This window comes from Protopterus annectens, chromosome 8.part0 (assembly GCF_019279795.1).
Source record: "Protopterus annectens isolate FY-2018-M chromosome 8.part0, PAN1.0, whole genome shotgun sequence".
Classification (NCBI taxonomy): Eukaryota; Metazoa; Chordata; order Ceratodontiformes; family Protopteridae; genus Protopterus; species Protopterus annectens.
In genome coordinates this window covers 151,456,828-151,479,415 of record NC_056741.1, presented here as the reverse complement: position 1 = coordinate 151,479,415, position 22,588 = coordinate 151,456,828, and the positions used below count along the sequence as shown (strand labels likewise).

Sequence of the window (22,588 nt, the reverse complement as noted above, 5' to 3'; positions counted from 1 at the left end):
GTCACCTCAATAACGTCTGCCCTACCTGCACCACAAACTAAAGTAGCCCTGCAATGGATGCAGAGACTGTTGTACCTGCCAGTAGCAGTGCCAGTGGAAGTGACACTTTTATCATCAGTAGCAGCTGGCAGACATTGTGTATGTGTGTGCATGTATGTGTGTGTGTGTGTGTGTGGGGGGGGGGGCAATACATGATAGTAGGTTAGATGCTCAAATTTGCCATATGGAGAATCTCACCTAGTGACTCAATGAGTCACATACCTGTTCACACTCTGAACCAGTGCTCAGTATTGGTGATACACAGGGTGATAAGTAGTCTTCCACTATATCAAAGCTGGCAGGGACTGCAGCCGCAGAATCCCATCCTATCCTCCATCCTGCAGGTCTCCTCCATTTTGTGTCAGTGTTCACCTCTGTTGGTTGTACGGTCCTCCACTCACCATTGTCTCCCCTCCGTTTGTCTGATGTCTCCTAACCATTGTATTCCCTCTCCCTCATTGTTTTTACCATATACTTTGTTGATCTTGTCTGTCAGTTATTAAGAGTTACAGTAGCGAACTGAGGATTGCAAGCAGCAGAAAAGAGTTGCTGAGCAGTTATTGAAAGTTGCTGCTGCCATAGCAAGCAGAGGATTCCAAGCAGTTATTGAGAGTTGCCGTAGTGAGCAGTGGATTCCGAGTGGCAGAACAGGTTAGGGGAGGTGTGTGTGTGTGTGTGTGTGTGTGTGTGTGTGTGTGTGTGTGTGTGTGTGTGTGTGTGTGTGTGTGTAAATTTCACCAATCAGGGATGGGAGGTTGGTTAAATAATTCAGGCTCAAACCCTGTACCTTGCTTACAGGATACTAGACCTTGAATCCTCTACACCAATTACCAGCAGCCAGTGATTTTTCAAGGGCTGTTACGTTTCAGTGCATTTTGAAGGACTGTTGACTTTTTGTACATTTTCAGGCAATGTTGAGGTTTCAGTGTATTTTCAAGGAATGTTGAGTTTCATGGTAATAGTTTATTGTTGCTCATGCTAAGTCCATTTTCAATGTGCAACTGTTTGCTTAGCAAATGTCCATCATCAGTGTTTATGCTATCAACATTGAAAGCAGTGTTGGTAGCCCAACAGGTAGCACACTTGCCTTTGGTACAGTAGGCTGTGGGTTTTACTCTTGCATCATGTCAGGGGAGTGCTGATGTTGCAGTGCCCTTTAAGTGGGATGGGTATACTGCATTTCCTCAGTATGTTCTCCTTTGGATGAGATGCCTAGTAACGATGAACCTGTTGCCAGTTTGACAGCTGTTCTGTGTAGCAATATTACCAGCCTACCAACAGTTTCTTTTTTTAATGTAACATGGGCAATTTATTCTTCAAAGACAGCAAGATTTGAATTTGTACATGAAACACTGAAATGTAAATTTTGCCAGCAACAACCTCTTCATTAGTTCTAGATTTCTTTAATGTGTAATTATTCATATGACTTTTACTTCTGCAGAGATTGTTTATATTTACTGATATTGGTGGATTTTAATGACAGAAGTTTGAGTGGGCTTTTGTGGTTGAAATGTTCTGTAATGGGTAGTTTTCTCATTGTTGGTTCATATACTTTGTTTCATTGCTTACTGCAAAAATGTTCAAACATAAATTTAAAACACACTCTTAACAAGTCGAGCTATATTATACAAGGAATATAATTTAATACAGTCAGTATGGTGCATATGAGAGCACATGCATGTATGCATGGTCCTAAAAATGTGTCCAAGGGGCCTGTAGTTTGACAACAGCTCAAAGGTAAACTTAATCTGCCACTGGCCAGATGCATTTTCTTTGAATGTGGATTTCAATGCTGGCTGTTTCAATGAATGTGAGTTTCAAGGGCAGATAAGCTTATTGTTCATGCTAAGTCTGTTCTCATTGTGAGACAGTTTTTTTTTTGTAGCAAATGTCTATCCGTGTTTGTGGTATAAAATTTGAAGTAAAAGTTTTAACTATCTCTAATCATTGTAAAGGTAAATAATAAAATAATATGCACACTTTCAGGTTTGAACAGGGTATATGGTATTGGGGAGAAATAGCCAATAATGGGACACTGGAATGGCTGGGGGGGGGGGTTCTGGTGTGTGGGCGGGGCTGATCCATTACCCTGCCTAGAGCCCCATTTGACCGTGATCTGGTGTTGTTAAATGTCTTAATCTGTCATTCTGCAAGTCTGTGTCATTCAGCTACTGCTTGTTCCCCTGAAGGCTTTTGCTTGTTTACTGCTGTAAATGAAGTCCCTTGAACATTGTACTTGTAAATGATGAAGGTTTGGTGATCAAGTCCCCTCAGGGATGTATGCTTTTTGTCTCTTTTATTCTTTGATTCTGTAAGTCTCTGAAATACAACTACTGTGCATTTAACTGAAGGCTTTGTGTGATACTGCTGCAGCTCAGCTTGAAAATGAAACAAGTATCTGACACACAACTGTTATGTTTCTGTGAAGGTTTTTAATGTGACTGCTATGCTAGCTCAGCCTTAGACAGTACAACCCATGAAGGTTGTGGGTTCAGTTGTCTTAGGGGTTGCATACTGGCATATCATTGTTAAAGTAGTGTGGTTGTTTCCTGACTTTTGCATTATAGTGCAGGTTAAGTGGTCAACTCTGATGATGATGTACATGCATTTGGTCAGTGGATTTGTACTTTTCTGTCCCATACCCATTTATGCATTGATTTTACATTTTTCCTCTTCATTTATGTCACATTTATATACTGCAGCATCCAGACCACAACCTCTGCCACCATTCAAGCCTGGTGCGTCACCACCAGTGTCTATTACATCACCTCCAGAAATATCAAAGACAGTAGTGTCGCCAGCTGTCAAACTTACCTCTACCCCCACCAACTGTACCACTGTTTTTCCTGTGTGTGTCTGATGCCCCTTCTCTGTTGTCTTCCACATCCTTGATTGCATAGCTACCGCCCTTCGCAGACTTATCTGTGTTATATTTTTATTCTGTGTGGCCCTGCTACCTTGCTACCTACTGTAACCACCTAATGTCATCTTAATTTCCTTACTATCTTCAATAAGTTATCTACTCTATGTGTTAATATCATTGGGTCAGAAAAGAGATCAGCACAAGAGCCTCATGACCCTGTAAGGCTGCAACATAACTTTTTTGTCTTGCTGCAGCTGTACATACAGGATCATGCCTAGCACCCTCGAGGTTGTGCTTGATGGATGAGCATTACTGCTGCTTGTACTCCCCTATGGATGCACCGTACTCCTGCATAATCTTTCCACAGTGCCTGCTGTGACCACAGCCAGGATATTTAATGAAATGCTCGTCACTGACACTTGCCTGGCTGCATTCATTGTTAATGAGCATTGGGGCTCGTTATACATGAACAGTAAGCAGAAAAGGGCTAGCCACAATAGCAGACATAGTGTTTCTGAATCCTAATGAACTGCTACATGCAGGTGAGATGCATCAGTACATTTCTACTCTTTATGAAGTTTGCTGATTTGGTAGGCATGTTAAAAAGTCTGTACAGAAATATCCACAAAAGAGCATGAACCTTTATTTAATTTGACTGCTTGGTTTCATAATTTTATAAATGTTTACTACTTGGGCCAGGGATTTGATATTTACCCATGTATACAGTGCATAAAGTATTTTGACATCTCTAATAAAAGCTAGAAGATGTCCTTAACTAGATATCACACCATTTTATTGTGTAAAACTTTTCTCTGGGCAAGAAAATTAGTACTTCACTTTGTAGGGTAAAATCGCAAATATAGAATGCTATAACTATGAGAAAGCTAGACAGGAAATCTCCAAAGTTAAAAATCAAAGTTTAATCTAGCAAGGTAGCACTGTGTTTTTCATGATTTTCAGTGCCTAGACACCAGTCTTTTAATAGCTATTTCACATGAACATTTTGTGAAGGGTATAAATCTCAGTTTTCATTCAAAGCTTTTTTTTCCCCTGCAGCACCAAACAACTATTTATTGTGAATTTGTACATTTAAATGTGTTTCAGTGATATTTGTGTTTTTTGCTTTAGTTTTTTTTATTGTGTTGACCTGAGACATTTTCAGGACAAATATTGCCCATTTATATACATGCAGTAGGAGGTTATATTAAATGAAACAAAACATGATAAGAGAAGTAAACAAGTGACAGTGTTGTTATCCACGTAATAAAATGTTACATCTACATTATACTGTGTTATCTTAAACTCCTGCCTATTATTGTTACTGTATAGCCTTGTAGCCATTTATGTAACTGAAATTGTATTTTCTGTATAATTTGTATGTGGAGCTTTTCTCCCCGGGCCTGCACTGAAAATGGGCTCTCCAAGGCCCAGTGGATTTTCCTGGTAAACAAATGCAATAAATAAATAAATACATGCGATAAAGAATAGTGCATACTTGCAAACTTGATTAGAGGAAAACATGAATAATTTTACAAAAATTGCTGCCATTTTGAAAAAAAAAAAGAGTGAAACAGCAGCTAGAAACAGGAAATAGATATTAAGTAAAAGTTCCCAAATTCCATGGAGATATTTGTAAAGCATAATGAAATGATGAAATCAGCAGAAGGGAAGGAGAAGAAGGGATGATAGATCTAGGTAAGCATTAAGCAGGAGCAGAGATGAGGTACCAAGAAACATGTGTAAGAATGAAATGTTGGAGTGTGCACTGACATCCTATGGAATGTACTGGCATTCATAAAGATACACATCTATTACAGGTCATGGAAGGAAGACGAATTGTTCTAGATGGGCAGAAACAGAGCAATATAGGACCAAGTGGCAGTGAGTATGCACAGTAATGAAATAATTACATACATATTCTGTTGTATTTTTTTTTTATTATTACACAGTAAGACATTGTCTTGTTCGATTCTCAGCTAAAGCGTCTTCTGTGTGGAGACATGCGTGAATGAGTGTACCTTCGTTATAGGTTGTGCGTCAGGGCTGGCAATTCGGTATGTAAAAATCTACTACCAATCATTAGCAGACCGGAGTTCTGCTGTGGCGACCCCTAACTGGGAAAAGCCGAAAGATACAACATTATTATTCAGAATATGGCACAGTGAAATGATTCTGGTTTGTGTGTGTGTGTGTGTGTGTGTGTATGTGTTCCTGTATTGCTGTCAAATATTAATACTGTAAGCACAAAATGTGTGCTTGTTCCATGTCATCTACCTTGAATTTCTTCATATTGATCACTGCTGCGGTAACCAAATTTACATTGGTCACATCCTTCATTAGATATAACAGCAGCCCAGCTTCCAAATCTTCAGGCCTCCTTTCATATGTCTAAACAATTAGCTTGACCTGCACTAACTAAGAAGACAGATTTGGGTGTTAAGTCCTTCAGAGCTTTCCTCCTGCCGAGAAGGGTGCTCCTATGTGGGCTTTTGAGGTCTGACAGTCAGCTAATGCTATTCTGTTACTGGGCAGATAAGTTCCCTTGAGGAAAAAAACCCTTTATGTTACTTTTAATGCTGTTTAAACTGAGTTTTCGTAACAAACGACTGCCTTATTACTTTTTTCAACTTTTAAATGGGAGTGCACTTTTTTACTTTTGTGTAAGAATTTGTTGAAAACTTGTTTTTCTGTGGAGAAACAGTTTGTTTACCTTTTGGGGCTGGTGAAAGTGTTTAAAATGCTTTTTACTGTACTCCCTCCCTCCATCTCCCTTGTCTTTTGCTGTGCAGTTTTTGCCAGGGTGTGGACATCTACATTTTGTTGCTCCTAGCATTGTCTGTTCATGGCTCAACCTTCCTCTCTCTCTGTTGGCATAGAAGCTGTGATGAGCTTAGCACCCAAGCTTATTTTTATAAATTCATAGGTGTTTACTAGGCTAATGACCGCAAGGACCTTTCTAAGCCTAGACATGCATTGCAAATCTCTGACAAGTTCTGGTACACTTGATAAGTGTAATAAAAAAAGAGAGAAAAAGGACCACGCTGGAAGCAGAATAATCTTGGTTATAGCGCTTGATAAGTGTAAGCAGGGCTTGGGAGAACTGGTGCTGGGGAACCGGTTACAGGCTGCCTGCGTCCATTAGAGACGTATGTGCCAAACTAGGGATGAATTTCCTGTTCCCCATCCAGTTGTTCATGTTACACTTCAGTTGGGTTAGACAGGAGCTCTGCTTCACATGTATGGGGAGCCTGTTCCAGAGTCTCTGGGATACATACTTGTCTCTCCAGCAGGTCCTATTTATATCACAGGCAAGGTTTAAGTCTTTAGAATGAGTAATTCTGGTGCTGTTTGTTTTGTGGATATGCAAGAGGTCCATCAGAGTGGTGTCTGACAATATCCTCTATGCCATGCATAGATCTCCCGTCAACAGCCTGTAGGAGACAGAATACAGGGATAGGGCCTTGAGGCGATCTGCAGAGGACGTGTTACTTATGCCCTGTATTCATTTAGTGAGGAACCTCAGTGGATGTTCCAGTTGTTGGATATGCCTGCTTAGGTACATACCAAAGGGAGCATTGTACTCAATGATAAGTCTGGTGAACATGGAATACAGTGGAACAATGACTTCCTTAGATCTGGATGCCATACCGTTGTTTTTAAGTTGCGCAACTTAGAATAATTTCCTTACTGCTGTAGACATGTGATCGCCAAAGGCTAGATTACTGTCTGTTCGTGTCCTTAAGTCCCTGACTACTGGGTCAACTCTAAGGGGTGTGTTGTCAATATGATAGTTACAAGGGGTGGATGACTTACCGAAGGATACTATTATACATTTTTGGCATTTAGTTGTAGTCTATGGCTTTGATACCAGCTATTTGTCTGTGTCAGCTCTTCCTGGAGATTTTGGTGTAGGATTCATTGACAGCTCCTAGTTTGCAATCATATACAAATTTATTCAGCCAGAGGCCATTAACATTGGCCTTCACTTCAGAGAAGGTAATAACCAAAAGGAGCAGTCCCAGGCCCGATTGCTGAGGGAGTTCACTTGTGACTTCTTTGTAGAGGTGGGCGTCCCAATTCTAACTTCCTGGGCCCTGTCTGCGAGCCAGTTGGCTATCTATCAGATGACATAAGGATTTGTACCTAACCTCTTGAATTTGTCAACAATGCCCCAGTGGGGTATTGTCAAATGCTTTGGCCATGTCAAGGTAGGCAGTATGAATCATTTTACCCTCATCCATTGCTTCAGTGACCTTCTCAGAGAAATCCACCAGGCTGAGTAGGCATGACTTGTCCTAGACAAAAACAAATTGGTTTGGGTCCAGAGTCTAGAGGTTTACTATATCATTATCATTTCCATGATAATTCTTTCCATGACTTTGCATATGAGGCTAGTGAGACTTATGGGGCTCTAGTTTCCAGGGTCTCTAGATGGCCCATCTTTGTTCAATGGGATGACTGTTGCTGTTCTAATTTCATGAGACAAAAAGCCTGTTTGGAGGCTACAGTTAAACAGCAATTCCCGAGGGCCTGATAAGTCATGTTTCATGCTAATTAGAAGACACCCTGAGATATTTTCTGGGCCCATTAATGCAGTGTTCTTGGCCTTAAAGAGATCTTAAGGACCTGTTCCCTGGTGATAGCAGGGGAATTATATTTGATAGTATTTCCTGAGGGAAGGTTGAGGGGGAGAGAGAGGTGGAAAGTTGGAGCTGAATTTGTTGGCCAGTAGGTTTGCTGTATCTTCTGGCTCGGTATAGGTGGCTCCATTTACAATGATCTATGCACACAATCGTGTATTGCCTTTGAGGTTACGGACGTAGCTAAAGAATGCCTTGTGGCTGTCCTTGGCCTGGGAGGCCAAATTTACCTCAAATTTGGCTTTGGTAGACTTTATTTGTTCTTTGAATGGTTTGTTTATTTGATGAGAGTGGTTTCATCCTGCTAGGTGCTGCACCTCCTAGTTTTTGCTATAACTTGTGATCTGGCCTTACCAGAGAAGACACTACTCTGGGAGGTGTGCAGCACTCTGCCGTATTACTGAGGACCAGATCCAGTATGGTTGCACCCCTGGTTTGTGTATTAACAATCTGTTCCAAGGAGTTTATGATTGCAAGATCCAGGAATCATTGTGCCTGTATGTTTGGTGTCGTATAATATTCCCAGTTAATAGTAGGGTAATTAAAATCACCCATGAATATTGTATCGGATTGGATGGTGAGTGCTCCCAGTAAGGTTAAATACACGGTACATGTTTCCTGTGTGATAGAGGGGGATCTGCTCCTTGCAAGGAAGTGGTATTGGATTTTTCGTATGGTGTTTGAACATGGAGAAACTCAAGTGCATTGTCTTGTTTGACCAACCTTGCAGTATATTTATTTTTGATGTGAATTGAGACACCTCCACCTTTAGTCCCTGTCAGTGTAGTAGTTGTTCTAAGTGTGTGGAAGGCATTATAACCTTGTGATGCTGGTGTGCTCTCCTTGGCTTTAAACCATGTCTCAGTGATTGCACAGACATCAACATTTTCCAGGGTGAAGAGAGCTTCTAGGGCATGGAGTTTTTTATTTCGACTCCTAGCACTGAGCAGTCATACCTTTAAATGTTCTTGTTTTGATTTGTTGTGTCAGAAGTACTTTCAGTTTGGCATTGCCTAAAAAGGCACTATGGGGAAGACAACATTTTTAGCTAATATTCAAAGCCTAGAGGGGAGAGGTGCAGACCATCACAGGCAAAGCAACATGATCTGTTGACTATCTACTTCCTTTTTGACAAATACTGCACCCCTTAGAATGACACCAGAAACTAAGCCAATTATTAAAGTCAGTCATCTTTTGTTTGTATTGTGGCACCATCCTTGGAGAGGTAAAAAAATCCTGCTCAATGCCAAGCTCATGCCAGCCTGGGACACACATTATGAGAGCTCCATGATGTCTTACTTCATATAGTCTAGGGAGGTATGTCTCAGGTCATTTACAACCACATGGACTATGACTGAGTCATACCAGTACTTGCAGTTGAATGACCTGAGTGCATGCGTAATGTGGCAAATCCTAGCCCCTTATAAGCAACTGACCATGACTTTCTCCGTAGTCAATCTGGTGAGAGGGACATTAGCATCTGTCACAATGGAGTCTCCATTGACCAGAACATTGGATTATGTGGTACTTGACTTATGGGCTAAGAAGTAGAGGCTCTATGAGATGTGGCTGTATATGCTGATGTGGGTCTTGTTTTGAAAGAGTGCATTTGGAGCTGCTGAGGGTATTTGCTATGTATACTTTCTCTAGGAGGTCTTTGGGGTTTAGAAATGTTATGTTTAAGTGCCTCGGCATATGTAGGTCTATATGTCTGCTATGTATTGTGTGTAATGGGTGCAGTGTGTGTACTTCTGACAACCGTATTGACATTAACAGCACTTTTATGTGAGAACTTTGCATCCAGTGACATTGTGCAAATACATCTCTCACATGCCATAGCAGTTTGTTTGAGAATTAACTGATTGTCAGTAAACATGAGGCAATTTCTGCATTGTCTCAGGATGCCCATATCCACCAAGCTAGTAACAGAGATAGTGGGAAAGTTCATATTCATGGCAAAAGATCCTTTTTTATTGATTAGACAGTTAAAGTAATAATATAAAGCAATGTCAGGAGTATCCGGTGTACAACTCTGTGAGCAGTGCTTATCAGTGCAAACTAGTTGTCCTGTGTGCAACTAGGTATTGGTGAAATTTCGAATAAACTGTAAAATTTTCTGCAAAAAACATATAGTAATTCCTTTTTGCACTATGGTAGTTGCCACCCCAACCACCAAAAGAAAAATGTGGTAAAGGGGCAAATGATACAGATATCCAGATTGATAAGTCAGGAAACCTGTTTCAAAGTTGAAATGACACATTTAATGGATATGTTTAGGAATAGAGGATATCCGATGGAATTACTTTATAAATACAGTACAGAGATTGAGAGGAGAAGATTGTGTGATTTTATGCCCATCCTTATGAATAACAACAGAAAACAAGATAATGTCAACACTTCTGTTAATGACAACCCCAGTCAAAATTATTCCTGTGGCATGGTCATGGATTTAACCCAACAGGGTCAAAAGTAAAGAATATCATGAATGCTGTGTGGGATAGTGTTTTTACTCAAGAAATTAAAGATACACTAGGAATAGCTCACAGGTTTATTAATAGCAGAGGTTCTAATTTAAAAGAATTGTTTGAGAAAAATACTACGAGCTACGATAATAGACCCTCACGTGTGAGTAAATGCGGTATATGTAGTGTGTGTAAATACATTAATGATGGACCTTATGTGCAGATTTGCAGTTACAAGAGAACACTAAGATATCCAGGACATTGTAACTGTAATACAAAGATGGTTGTCTATGTGGCTACATGCCTATCATGTACTGCGTTTTACGTTGGGATGACTACAAGAAAACTCAGACTTCGTATATTGGAACACACTAGGAATATTAAGATTAAGAATAAGAAAACTACCAATGCCCTATTTAATCACAGCAAGGTCTGTACTAACTTTAAAAAAAATATTATTCTTTGTTATTGACAAGCTACATAAGAAGGATTTTGGGGGAGATTTCAAAACCTTACCTGAAGTCAGGGAATGTCTGTGGCAGTTACGCCTGGATGCATCTAATGCACCAGGCATTAATGAAAGTATTTCTACAGCCTGTGTATTAAAACTCAAATCTCAGTTTATATAAAGCACACCATATTTTCATAATACATTTCATGATCACCCATTTTTATTATAGAATTTTAATATGTAACAGTTTTACACTCTTCAATAAGTTTGACATTATTTATTTAACAAGTATATTCATGTATTTATTTATGCTGTTTAAGTATATACAAGTGTTTGAGCTGAATGAATTTCGATGTTGGTGGGTTAATTTTTTTGTATTACGGTACTCGTGATTGATTCATTGTTTCAATTTGGTATTTAAGTGATTATTGTTGCACTGTTTACTGACTCTGATGAAGCCCAATGGTGGGTGAAAGCGCTTAGTCAGTTTTGTTATTTGCATTAAAGCTGCATTGTTTCAATTTGGTATTCAAGTGATTATTGTTGCACTGTTTACTGACTCTGATGAAGCCCGATGGTGGGTGAAAGTGCTTAGTCAGTTTTGTTATTTGCATTAAAGCTGATGTTTCTTCTGGCTTATTTTACCAGTGTTACTTTTGCTATTTTATTAGTGAAATTTCAGTCATGCTTTTTTTACAGGAAAAATGTCACTCGAGATGTCTGTGTCTATACAGGGCACTGCTAAACACTTGAGGGGAAATTAATAAGTAGACCCTGATGATTTATGGATGAGGTATTTAGGCAGATATTCTGAAGTAAGAAACAAATCAAGCAGTACTTACTGAAAACAAAGAATTAGCCTGTCAAGAATGATGAAAAGAGGGGAATCATGTGAATTGCTCTGCCTGGCTACTACTAGTGTTGGTCTCAGCATAGATTCACTCTGCTGGGATACAATGCTCCTTTGCTTCTTCTCTCACCAGAAGCAAAACATTAGCACCAGTTCAAAGATGAGAAGTGGTCCTCAGCCTGTTTGGTGATCCACAGTCTTGTCCCAGATTATGTAAGGTTCTGTAGGCTGTGTCATAGCCTTTTCCTGCAACAGTAGATGTCCTGAATAGCAACCAGATCAATCAGGAATGTCAACCACAAACAGACTGCCCAACCAGAAACAGTCAGGAATCAGTGCACTCTGCTCCTTCTCTCACCAGGAACAAAATATAAGCACAAATTCCAAGCTGGCACCTATAAAGCAGTTATTAGGCTTTGTGGTGATCAGCGGTCTCCAGGAAGTAATGTCCCTGTGATCCTTCTCTTATCAGGAGCAACATAGAAGCACTAATCCCAAGATGACTACTGAAAGGCAGAATGTGTGCTCTCCAATAATTGGTGGTCATGGAGTAAATGCTGCAGATTTTAAAGATAAGATGGAAAAATGGGTTAATGTTGTAAGAGCTGCAGTGTGCACTAAGTTAGATGTTAAAGAAGGGGGTAACTAAACTTTAGCTATCTAACTGGGGAGCCACTAATTTTAAAATAGCAAGATAGATTGGACAGGGACTTGAACTGGCTGATGGTTTGGGTGCATGGAAGGTGCCCTGAAGCTTTTTAAGCTGGCCACCTCATATAACCTGTGCAAGATATAACCCCATATAGCTAAGTATACTGCAACAGTGAAACTTTGAACATCCACTGCTATGGAAGTTTACTTGCACGACTGTATTTTCTCCCTTCCTTTGGAATTGGCCAGGGGGAATTACCACAAGGTTCATCACAGACTGGATTTTTCTCCCTTCTTTGGAATTGGCCAGGGGGAATTACCACAAGGTTCATCACAGACTGGATTTACTCATAAAAGTACAGGGATATTTGATATACCTTGACCCAAAATAACTACAACTGACTGCCTGGATAACAGCCAGATAACTTTTAGGCACCTTTTTTTCCTGAGGACATGCAACAAATACTAATGGAGGCAAGAAAGTGTTCTACTAGAAAATCATATCTAAGCAAACAGAAAAGTTTTCTAGTTGGTGCAAACAAAACAACCAGCACTGATTGAGGGCTAGTGTTTCTCTAGTTTTACAGTATTTGTGTGAATTACTATACTATGGCCTGTCATACTCCTCTTTCAAGGTTCATTCATCGTCCTTTTTCAGTATGTCTGCCCATGGATCCCTCTCTCTTAATGCATTCTCTTATGAAAGTATTTTTGAAAGGGGTGCTATAAAATGCTTCTACAGTAACTGGTGATTGTTCCTTAGGATCTTAATTTTGTATTAAGGAAGCTAAAACGTGCTCTTTTGAACGAGCACATGTGGCTGACTTGAGGTTCTTAACATGGAAATATGTTTTGCTGATTGCTCTGACCTCTGCAAGAAGAGCATCTCAGTTTCAAGCATTTATGCTGAGGTACCTTTATGTCATTTTTCACAGAGACAGGACTTCTTTAATAAATAATCCCTCTTTTCTGCCTAAAGGGGTATTTGAGTTTTCATTAAGCCAAATGATTCCGTTTTCTTTCCAGAACCCCAAGATGAGGGAAAGGGATATTTCATGTCTTGGATGTATACAGACAACTCAGGTACTATCTTGACAGAACAAAATCATTCAGAACTTCTGATCAGTTGTTCATTTCTTGTGAAGCTAAGAAGAAGGGGCAACCTGTGTCAAAACATATTATTTCCAAATGGTTGTCTCAAGCTATAACCTTTTGTTATTCCCACCACAACAGAACTATTCCAGACATGGTCAAGGCACACTCTACAAGGACCTTGGCTTCATCTGTGGCTTTTTGGAAAGTGTTGGCCTCATTGGTCTCTAGAAGTAATCTAGAATCAGAAACTCTGGCCTCTGTGCCTACTTCTATTAGAAAGCACTATAAACTAAATGCCTTCACTAGGTCTAGGGCAGACTTTAGTAGTACCATTTTCCAGGGGCTCCTGGAAACCTCCTTTTCCACCTCCCTGTTATTCTAAGCTGTGAAAATGTACCCATATAGCTCAGGGGCAACTGCAACATCATCAACTCTTTTTTCCCGTTTTTCTGCATGGGGTCATGGTGCTATGTTAACTGTCATCTCTCTCGGTTCACTGCTGCTCTCCTACCTTCTTCGACAGTATGCCTGACTGTAGCAAGTCTTATCTTACACAATCCATCTCATTTCCTTTTGTCTTCTTCCTGACTGTCTCAAATCTTCTTCACCAGATTATCTTCTGCTTTTCTGCATATGTGCCTGAACCATCTAAATCTGTTCTGTCTGACTTTCTCTGCATTTAGCACTTCTTTTACTTCTGCTCTGATGTCCTCATTTCTGCACCATAGTGTGCATCCTGCCACCCATCTCAGGCACTTCATTCCCATCATGTCTAGCTTCATCCTACCACCCATCTCAGACACTTCATCCTCATCCCGTCTAGCTTCATCCTACCACCTATCTCAGACACCTCATCTCCATCATGTCTAGCTTCATCCTACCACCCATCTCAGGCGCTTCATCCCTAATACATCTAGCTTTGTCCTACCACCCATCCCAGGCAGGTCATCTCCACCACGCCTAGCTTTGTCCTACTACCCATCTCAGGCACTTCATCCCCATCATGTCTGGCTTCATCCTGCCACCCTTCTCAGGCACCTCATCGCCATCACCTCTAGCTTCCAAAACTGCTGTGCCTTTGCTGCCCATGTTTCTGTATCACACAATAGTACTGGTCGCACCACTGTTTTATACACCTTACTTTTCAGCTTATTTGGCATTCTTCTGTCATACACTATAACTGACACTCTGTGCCATTTGGCTGGATTCTAGCTTTGACCTCCTTATTCAAACTTCCTTTCTCCTGAACCAACCAATCTAGAATGGTTTCCCCTTTTATATTCCTGTTGCCTAACCCATGTGGACCCAGGCAGTCCTCATATCCTGTCCAGTCTGTCCCAGTCTGTGCATTCAGGTCATCCATGATTAACATCAACTCATGTTGTCTTGCTTTATCTAGTAGGTCCTGAAACTGCTGCTTGAAATCACTGTTTTCCTTACCATCACAACCCTGCTATGGGGCACAGGCTATGAGTATGAGCATTGCCCTATCCTTGCATGGGAGTCTGATTATCATGAGTCTGTCACTATTTTTGACAACTACCCTCACTGTTTTCTGAAGCCTCTCCTTTATCACAATTCCCACACCATTTCTAGTCTGATTTCCTCCTGAGTAGTAGGCTCTGGATCCCAGTCCAAGTGGCTGGGCTGCACTGCCCTTCCATATTGTCTACTGTATACAGAAGATGTCCAGCCTCCTTTTTACTATCATGTCATCCACTTTCAAACTGGGTCCTGTCAGTGAACCTACACTGAATGTAGCAATCCTTAGTTCACATTTGGCAGGCTAATTGGTTTTATGTCTAACTTCCACTCAACAGAGCTATCCCAGGTAACCAAGCTGGCAACTGGACACCGGCCAGCCAACAGTTGATTGACCCAAGGCTGCTGGGTTTTATAGTGGGCACACATTGGCCAATAAGGGCACATACACCCCCTCGCATTGTTAGCATGAGTCCCTAGTGTAGGTCAGAGTAGGTTTGGTCTTCAGTCCCCTTATCACAGGTAAATAACCGTGCCTGTTTTTAGCAACATTAGTCAATATGACAGAATTACATAGAGACAAATTTACACCATCAAGTGGCTAGCTGTGCCATTACATACAGTCTGTCAACCACATTCAGAACGTCGGGTCAACTTCTGAAAAGCCTTTACTCCTGCTCTGTGGCAAAACTATGGAACTGCCTTCCTTTACGTATCAAAACTGCTACTAACCTGCAGTCCTTCAAAACATCTATAAAGGAATACTTCAACAAAGCTTGGATTTGTTCCTGTATGAGCCCAGGCTGAGGTACTCTCATACCTTTTTCTACCTCTGCTCTATCCCCACTACTAACTTACCCTCGCCTCCCTTTTCTTTACACATACTCCTCTAAGGTTATACTCATACCTTTTCCACATCTATTCCTACTATCCCCTCTATCACACCCTACCCTTCTCTATTTGTACTATCCAGTGCCTTCACCAATATAATCGGTTACCATATTTCATGACCTCTAGAATATCAATAATCATTATGATAATCATCTATTATGTAAATAATGCTGCATCTTCCTATTATCAGGCTTTCCATATAATTTGTGCTTGCACACTATGACTTTATGTCTGTTGAGCTTTTATTCTGACAAACTTGTGTCATTTTTCAAATTTTGTGCTTGAATGTTATGTCTTCATTATGTCTATTAAGTTCTCATTCTGACAAACTAATGTGTTGACCCCGCGTACTAATTTTGAAAAATTACCCGTTCCTCAGTCTTTTTTTTTTGATGGTCCGGGATGCCAAAGCAATGGGAAACGCAGGTTGCCTGTTTTTTCTTGCAGAGTTTCAGACCTAATAAAAGTTATCCCTGCTAGAATATTTGTTTCTTGTTGCCTGAAGCAATTTCCGCGGCGTTACTTGACTGATTGTTGTACTTCTTTGGGGAAACGCCGAATTCATAGGAGGTTAGACTGTACCAGGTTAGTGTTTGGAAAGCGTTGTAATTATAAAATACCGTCGGATGCTCGGGTGTTAACTAATTGTAATTGATAAAATTAGACTGTGCCGGGTTAGTTCATGCTTTGTGTAAAGCAGTTCCAGGCGGCGGTTCTTTAGAGGGCTCAGTTGCTAAAAACGCAAGGACAAACTTTTGAAGCGCCTAGTAGGAAGAACCACAGTTACAGATGCCGTTCTTTAGGAGGGCTAAGTAAGAGCCGAGGTTTTGCTCAGGGCTTTTCTTGGACCTCTCTTCAGGACTTTACTGTTACAGGATGTATCCCTCTCAAGGCTACTTTGAGGGCTGAGGGGCTTTGCTTCCTCGCTTCTTTCCTCCTCCTGTGTTGTCTTGGGAGCCTAAGAAACTTCTCCAAGGCTACTGAGATCAGGGCCGAAGTTTTTTGAGGCCAGGGTTCCTCCTCATGCAGGGGCCTCTCTCTTCAAGAAACATTTGAGCAAATGGCAGAGGATTTGATTACTATGATAAGGCTGAGTAGAGGGGCAGAGCCCTAGGCCTTCTGTGAAGTTTCTCTTGTGCTCTTTTCCAGGAGCTCCCTCCTTCCTGAAGTCTCGATTTGGATGGACTCTGAATTCCCTTTCCTGAGCTGGTTTGATGATTCAGAGACTCTGCATTTTGATTCCCTGAGGATTTTTCATTTTCAGAGACTCTTGCATTCCATGCTTTAGCATTTTAAATGGGAACTGTCTGATTTCTATGATTCCTGTGTGCAGGCAGGGGGAACTTGTTTTTACTTTGCTTCCCTCCTTTTAGCTATACTCCTGCCTTGGATGTGGAGGATTTTTATTTGGTAAGGCTTCCCTGAATTGATTATTTACCTTTCCTGGGTCCAGTTAAACCCCTCAGGTATTATAGGGTAGGGGAACCTCAGTTTTGTGAAGCTAGAGTCAGAGGGCAGAGGCGAGACTGTCTGATAGGGGTGTGAAGGTGTAGATTTCCCTCAAAAGTGTCCCTCCTGTATATCCTGATAAGAAGGCAGATAAAAAAAGAATGTTATCATCTTTCAATATCACTTGCATCACTTTTCACATGTTAAGTTTCAAAGGTGGAGATTCTTGCATTAAAATATCAGAATTGTCTTGATAAAGGATGGGTAAGCTGGTGATCATGGGGGAATTATGTGTTGAGTTGCAGGATTGGAGCCACCTGCTCTGGGTGTATGGCAAACATTCCTTGCAACCTGTGGGTGTCTGCTGTGCAGGTAGCCTTCAGGGTTAAGTGATGTGGTTTTGTTCTTCGTGAGGCAGAGTCGCATGATTTTTGTGATAGTGTTGTGTGTTGAGTTTTTCGCATAATGGAGGGTAAGGCTAAGGAGGAAGGTTGGCTGGTTGAGGCTTCTGTAGAAGGCAGCCTGAGTTAAATGGAGGACAAGGCCAATTCTGCAAACTGTTAAGCTGAGGATGTATTCGCCTCCAGAAGTTTAGCAGCCGGTAAAGGGGAAGACGGATGGAAGGGCAGAGCTCCAAGCAGTTTCCCAGTCTAGGCAGGTCTAGACGGGTGGCAGCAGGTCCTCAGTTTCTTGGGGCAACAACCTTTCGTAAGCAGACCCAATGACCTGCCTTTTCAGCTGCCAGTTCATCGTAGCTGGCAGCACCGCTAGCCTTTCAGCTGCCAGTTTTCAAGAAAATTGCAGCACTCTGGGGAGGCAGACTGTCTCTTTCTATCTAAACAGGGGATTTCGGGTTGCCTTCCATACCATGGGTTCTTTCAATACAGACCTGCCTCTCTACAAAGACAAGTTCGCAAGAGGCTCACAATCTCAGTTACTCAGACATTCCTCCTCTACAAAGACAAGAGGCCAACACAGAAAGAGCAAATACTTCAAATAGGCCACCGCTGGTTATATCTCTAAAGCAACTTGGCCTAGGATTTTAAATTTTTATTTCTTATTTTCCTATCCACAAAGGGAACCAGGACCAAGTTCAGTACTTTTTTATCCAGCTTTTACCTCTGGACATCTCAAGTTCACAAGTGTCACGTTAAGGTAGCTTTACCCTTACCTTCATGTGCCCACTAGATGGTAATAAGACTAAAGTGCAGGAAGCTTTGCATCTTCTCATGCCTATAAGACTATCAGTTCTCTGCATTCTGCGCTTTCGAGCTGAACTTTAGAGTATTCACAAAGGTTACCACTGAGTGGTTTATCTACTGCCCAAAGGCCTGCCAATCAATACTTCTGCCGATTGTGGATTCTGGCTCTCTCTAAGAAGAATTCACATTTCTACTGCGATTTATGTCTGCCTGATTCTGGGCTAAGTCTAGGAAGACCTTCTATGAAAAGAAGAAAGTGTAGTCCCCTCTCTAACTGTGTGCAAAAGGTGTGTGAGACTGAATAAAGTCTCACATAGTACCTTCTTTGCTAGAGAACTAACAAAAGAATAGAAAATTTTGAAGCCTTCCAGATGGCCTCAAGACCCCTTCTGACTGCAAGGATTTCCCAGTAGTCCTTAGGGTTCCTCTCTCAGCCTTGGCTTTTGGTTCCCAATGTCCTTCAAGTGCAGCAGAGCTACTTCTACATTCTATCTCAATCTGGGTGCTACCCACTGCCAAGGACTATGACATCAAGCTACAAATGTATTGCAAGAATGAACATTTTGTTAAGGATTTGACTCTGTCATTCAAAGGTGACAAGGCATTCCAAACTGCTGGACCAGAAGCAGCAATATTTCCTACGACAGATGCTCTCAGACATTTGCAGAGTAGCCATCTAAATGGAAAGTGGATACAAGAACATTGCTTGGGGAGCTCATCTTAAAGCATACATGAATACACACTAAGCCTGCCAGACTCATGGCATGGCTTAAAGCTCATGAAGGATACTAACTGAGTGCAGCTCAGATTTTGCAACACGAACAACAACACTATCAACATGGGCATCAACTGACAACAACACACCATTCAACTGCATTGCAAGCAATGATTTTGGCAAGCACTGATTGATTCTTACCCATTGCTCAGGCAAGCAATGATTTTATGGGCAGGTTTCTGCGGTTCTTATTCTGTGTGTTTCACAAATCATTAATGGCACAGTGGTGAACTCCTTGTGGCTTCATGTATTTCAAAATCTTCATGTGTCTCAGTGGACTACACTCCTCTTCCTTTTTCAAAAGTAGATGTGCCACCAAACCACCCAGACATAGATGTTTCTTCACAATCACAACCACCAGACAGCAAAGTCTTTGGATTTTCTTTGTTTTCAATGTCATGGTTTCCACCTCTGCCTCTTTTTCCACCTCTTGCCTTTGAGGCTAGCAAAGACAGCTCAACAAGCCAAGGCAAGCCTTTTCAGCTTTTCTCACGCAGACAGTTTCACTTGATACCATTACTGAAAGACTGGCCAAGAAGCCTCAATAGGCCTAACCCTGGACCCTCTAAATAGTTGTCTCTTGTCTTCGGTCGTTGATTCCATCTCTTCATCAGACTCTCTCCTCTCTTCATCTTGGTCAAGCAGCACTTTCTTTCATCTAACAGCCAGGCCTCCAGCAAGTTTTAAATGTTGAGCATGAAGCCAGAAGACAGCAAGTACGGAAAATGGAGAAAATGGCCATTTTTAACTTGGAAGCATTTTTTGTTTTGACAAAAAGGGAAGAGATTTATTTTTTGACTCAAGCAGTGTATCTGGAGATTCTAGATCTTTTATTTTTGTGCCTTCTTCATCTTGCATTTGATTTACACATTCAGCAGTCTTTGATTTCCTCACTCCACCATTGATCCACCATTGTTTTCAGCTCCTTTTGTGATCCACCATTGTTTAGACCCCAAAGAATCGCTACTTCTTTATTGGGCATTCTCATTTTTCTTTTTTTTTCAACTCCTCCTACTTACTCTACAACCTTTAAAGCCTGCCACGCTGCTGAACTACTCTACAACCTGTTTTGGACTCTGCTTTTTTGTTGAACTGAAATACTCAAAAAGGGTTTCTGAGCTTTTACAGGCCTTTAGCTTTTGATTTTTTTTGATTTTTTGCAGGATAGGGGTATCATTCCATTACTTATTCTTCTATATGATCTAATGTGTTGGCTTAACTTCCTTTTACCCAAACTATTTTTCATGCTTTATTTAAATTAAACAATTCAAAATAAAAAAGGGTTTTATTTTTGCATACTTTAGATGTACACAAAAGATTTTGCATTATTTAGATAAGGATTTTAAGTTTTAGGCAGTCTCAGCATTGTTTTGTTCTTTTGCTTTGAGTTCTCAGTTGTTTCCTGTGTCAAAACAAACTATTTCTAGATGGATTAGGTGTTGCATTTACATTTGTTATTTCCCATACAGCAGGAGATTCCAGCTGGGATTAGGCCTCCATTCACTAGGGGCTAGATCACAGCAACTTTCAACAGGGTGGAGGTAGCAACTAAGGAACTTTTGGAGGGCTACTTGGAGTTCAGTGCATACTTTCTCTAAGCATTATCACCTTCCTACTCTAAGTCTCTCTTTCCTTGGTTTCTAAGTCTTTATTTTTTTTCATGTTGTCAGTTCCTGCTTCCTCATGATCCTTTCCTCTCCTTTTGATTTGCCCCTGAGCTTAGTGATGCCCCCCAGTACTGCAGCAAGCAATGATGCAATGTGAAATACAGTTTTGTACCTACCATAAATGTGGACCAATGGATCGGTTGTCTACCAAAACCAATATACCCTCCCTTCTTCCCCTCTGTGTTTAGGGGGTGTTTGTAGGTGTGTAGGTGGGTCTATTGTTAATTTATATATATTATTGTATATATATATATATATTTATGGTTATATATTTTTTTTTTTTTTGGTTTTATATTTTTTTGGGTCTTCTGACATCTGGGGCAAGAAAGACTGAGGGGATATGGCGTGGGTCATGCGCATTTAGGTACCTGACGTACTCGCCAGTAGTCTAATGCGCCGACGCCAGCCATAATATACTCTATTCTGGCCCCCGACTGGACAGCGGACTACCCAATAGTTAGGACTGCAGCAATGTGGATCCTCGAACATCTACATTTATGGTAGGTACAAAACTGTACTTTTTCATATTTGTGCTTGAATGTTATGACTTTCTTATGTCTGACTAGTTTTTCATTCTCTTAACCATATGTATCTGGAGCTTTTCTCCTCAGGCCTCTACTGAAAATGGGTACCTCATGACCCAGTTAGACTTTCCTGATAAACAAATGTCAAATAAATAAATAAATTGTTCATCTCTTGTGAAGATAAGAAGAATGGAAAACCTGTGTTGTATGAAGAACATAGTACAGTTGTGTAATAGTAATAGTAATAGTTACTTCCTTACTTCATCCCCCTTGTGTTTTATGTATTTTTAATATCCGGATGTGGACTTGTATTTGTTCTTTTCCTAGCAATATGCTTCCCCTTCTCAGTTGACATGAATGTCCTTTTAATCAGCTCATCTCAAGCTGACAAAACTCTCTGGGCATATGGAAGGTGCCCTGAAGCTTTGGAAGCTGGCTGGCAGTTGCATCCTATGCAGAATATATCCCATGTAGCTTAGGTTACTGATGCAGTGATCATTCAAACATCAACTGTTAGGGTAAGTTTACTTACACAACTGGAATAAAACTCTATTCCTCCACTTTGGGTCTGATACTGGTTGTGACGATGCAGCAACAATTATCTGGTATTGGGCTACTTTTCTATCAGGCGCTATACCTCTGGAACCTTCTAGGTCAATGGCTTTGCATTACTGACCGTAATTCTTTTATTTTGTCCCACGAGACTTATCCTTTTACCAGCTTGCTTTTTGTCTTTCTCTGTTACCTTTATAATATAATTTATTTATTGTCAATTTTGTTCTGCCTTGGCAACACCTTTTGCTGGCATTGTGCATATTTTATATATACTTAATTTTGTGATCATTTTTATTGTAGCATGCTTAACCATATGTTTTCTAAAGATGTATGTATATATTTTTATGTGAATCCTTCTGAATTTGTGTTTGTGCATGTGTGTGCGGTGTGTGTGTGTGTGTGTGTGTGTGTATGTGTATGTCTGTGTGGTATGTGACTGTATTGTGACGTGTTGATCTTGACAAAAGTGTGTGTACATTTAGGCATCCTATAGGGAGTAGAAGTTCCCACAGTGTTTGTCATAAACTTTTACATATTAGTAAAAAGGCACTAATTGTCAATTACTGAGGTATAAAAGGGTAGTACTCTGGATGGATAAAATTAGGAAATTTGTTCCTCTTGTGAGGGTTCAAGAAAGTTAAGCAGGTGTATGAGAGAAGACTCTGGAAGTGTGGAATGCAAAAGCCCAGTGCTGGGTAACCTGTGGAATATACCGGAAGGTGTGAGCTAGATCACAGAGCTTGAATCAGGGCTACAGCCAGGTCATTGTTTCATTGCAGCTCATTGCTAAAGGAGCTGTGTTGACTGTAAATATTTATGCTGGAAAAAGGTCCTGAAGCTATTGTTTTGCTTGCTTTAAATGGTGAATGACTGTCTTTTTTAGTTTTACTGGTGGAGTTATACCCTTTTTGGTACAAACTGATGCCTTTAGTGTTCTTTGGTCTTCCTACTGGTTTCTGCATGGGCAGTTGGCACAGAGAATTACATTTTAT

The 22,588-nt window shown here is 40.7% G+C and overlaps 1 protein-coding gene across 1 annotated transcript in view; it reads left to right on the top strand.

The window, feature by feature from the left end:
* Positions 1 to 22,588, top strand: part of LOC122808680 (alpha-2-macroglobulin-like) — a 2,380,392-nt gene that overhangs the window by 1,399,746 nt on the left and 958,058 nt on the right. The window contains exon 13 of the mRNA XM_044079659.1: positions 4,720 to 4,783. Coding sequence (XP_043935594.1) covers positions 4,720 to 4,783 — 64 coding nt within the window. The remainder of the gene's footprint in view (positions 1 to 4,719; positions 4,784 to 22,588) is intronic.